We start from the raw sequence: 2,201 nt of genomic DNA on the forward strand, positions 1-2,201 counted from the left end.
TGTAGACGTAGTGTAGTAGTATATTATTGTTATATATATATATATATATATATATATATATATATATACTCCTATTTTTCAGGGGTCATACCCCTTTTATTTTTTCTTTATGGATTCTGCTTTGTGGTGAGCGATGCCTGTCCAGGTATACTTAAACTAGTCAAATCCACACTGTAAGATCATGATGACTTAACAATTATCATTTCCATGGCCACTGTTGAGATGGGGTGTTCCACCATATTGCTTGTAGGTTTTCCTCAAGATATATTTGCTTCATTAGTATGCCCATTCCGGACCTTACTCACCCATGAACTTCATGGGTAAAGCAGAAGGGGATAGCTGCCCATCTCTGCCATTCCTTATATTGAATAAATTAGGTATGGTCTATTTTTCAGAATAGGGTTTTTTTTAGTCACCCATTGCACTGTTTCTGGTGTTGTCATTCCTCTAGACTCTCTATTGCATTTTCTCTTCCCTTTTCTTCCAGTGGAGTATGGAAGTCCTTACCACTTTCCAGTTCCAAGTTGCTGGGGTGATGGACCATGGAGGCATCCTCCTGAATGTGATAATGATAAACCATTCACTTGAGAGTAGGGCAGTGATATTCTGCTGGTTTAGATGACAAGATGTCCTCCAATCTGATCTCCATCTCTGTATGGAATTATCCGAGAGGATGTGGTAGCTGTGGAGTGAGCGTCCCCCAGTCTGATGGTTCATCTCTGAACAGATTTATCTGAGGGGGTGTTGTAGCTTTGGAGTGAGCCAGCAAAATTGCCATTCATCCCCTTCGATTGAAGTCCCTTATCCTACCCCCACATGGATGTCAGTTCCCAGTGGCTGAGTTTTGGATTCAGAGCTAAACCAATCAACATAAGTCCTCACACATGTATTATAGGTGTCTCTGTTTCCTCACTCAGTTATACTTTTGTTCCTCCATCCATATTATGGGTCATGATGGAGGTACTTGCAGATTAATACGGTTCTTTCTCTTACGCTATCCTTCGATTTTATTATACTGAGGATGTTATTGCACTAGGGTACTGATAGGTGCTTACCTCTTCTCACACAGAGAGGTGAGTAGTTTTTCTGAAGTTAGCATTTTCCTTACTTGCAAATGTTAGCATTAGCTAAGCCTTATGCAGTAGTATTGGATTTACAGCCAATAATGTTGACAGTAATGAGAGTATCCAACTAGTAAATCAGTGCACTCTCATCATTATAAATCTGTTTTGTGTCATTGGATACAATTAAATGTACTAGGAATGGGATTTAATTAATTATTGAGCTAATTTTTAATTCTGGTCTATGTAGATAGCTTGCTTTGATCTGAAGTTAATGATAATTCAAAAATAATAGCTTCTACTTTGTACATAAAAAAGTTTATTAATATAAAAATATGCCATATACATATTTGAAATCTAATTTTTGTATTAAAGTTTACTTATTTAAAACATCTTTAGTTTAAAATACAATTAAGTTTATCCCAATTAACATATTTGTTTGTGCTTATGATGGAAGTTTTCATGTGAGAATGCTAATTCTGATTTTTCAAAGCATCTAATTCATTTTGAACTGGAACAGTATTTTTCATATATCTCATAATGTATTAACACAGGACTAGTTTGTTTGTTTTTAATTTCCATCATCCCAGAGTAATCAGGGAAGTTTCTCGCTACTGAAGACCAGTTTGTCAATTTTTTATTCATCTCAAGAGTAATACTGTATCTTTGTATTCAGTTAGGATCATTCTTTATCAACAGACATTACAAAATCTTAGCTAGGTTATTATTAATAATACAGTTTATTTATATTTTTAACTATAGGAGGAGGTCTTGCAGTTGGAACTGTAATGTTGATAGGTAAGTTTATCTTATTTTACTTTCTCTGAAAACAACTAACTAAAAGATTTTTGCATAACATTTTTCAGAAAACATCTAGCCAAACAGTAATGTATTAAAATGAATGTACATCCCAAACAGTGATTTCTTAAAATGATTGTACATCAACAGTGATGTATTAAAATGATTGTACATCAACAGTGATGTATTAAAATGAATGTACATCCCAAATAGTGATGTATTAAAATGAATGTACATCCCAGACTGTGATGTATTAAAATGAATGTACATCCCAGACTGTGATGTAATTAAAATGAATGTACATCCCAAATGGTGATGTATTAAAATGACTGTACATACCCA

At 34.2% G+C, this 2,201-nt stretch overlaps 1 protein-coding gene across 1 annotated transcript in view; it reads left to right on the plus strand.

Annotated features, from left to right (window-relative positions):
* Positions 1 to 2,201, plus strand: part of LOC106470238 (elongator complex protein 4-like) — a 46,515-nt gene that overhangs the window by 12,950 nt on the left and 31,364 nt on the right. Inside the window, exon 2 of the mRNA XM_013930780.2 lies at positions 1,824 to 1,859. Within this exon, the coding sequence (XP_013786234.1) occupies positions 1,824 to 1,859 (36 nt within the window). The remainder of the gene's footprint in view (positions 1 to 1,823; positions 1,860 to 2,201) is intronic.

This window comes from Limulus polyphemus, unplaced genomic scaffold (genome assembly GCF_000517525.1).
Source record: "Limulus polyphemus unplaced genomic scaffold, Limulus_polyphemus-2.1.2 Scaffold3896, whole genome shotgun sequence".
Classification (NCBI taxonomy): Eukaryota; Metazoa; Arthropoda; class Merostomata; order Xiphosura; family Limulidae; genus Limulus; species Limulus polyphemus.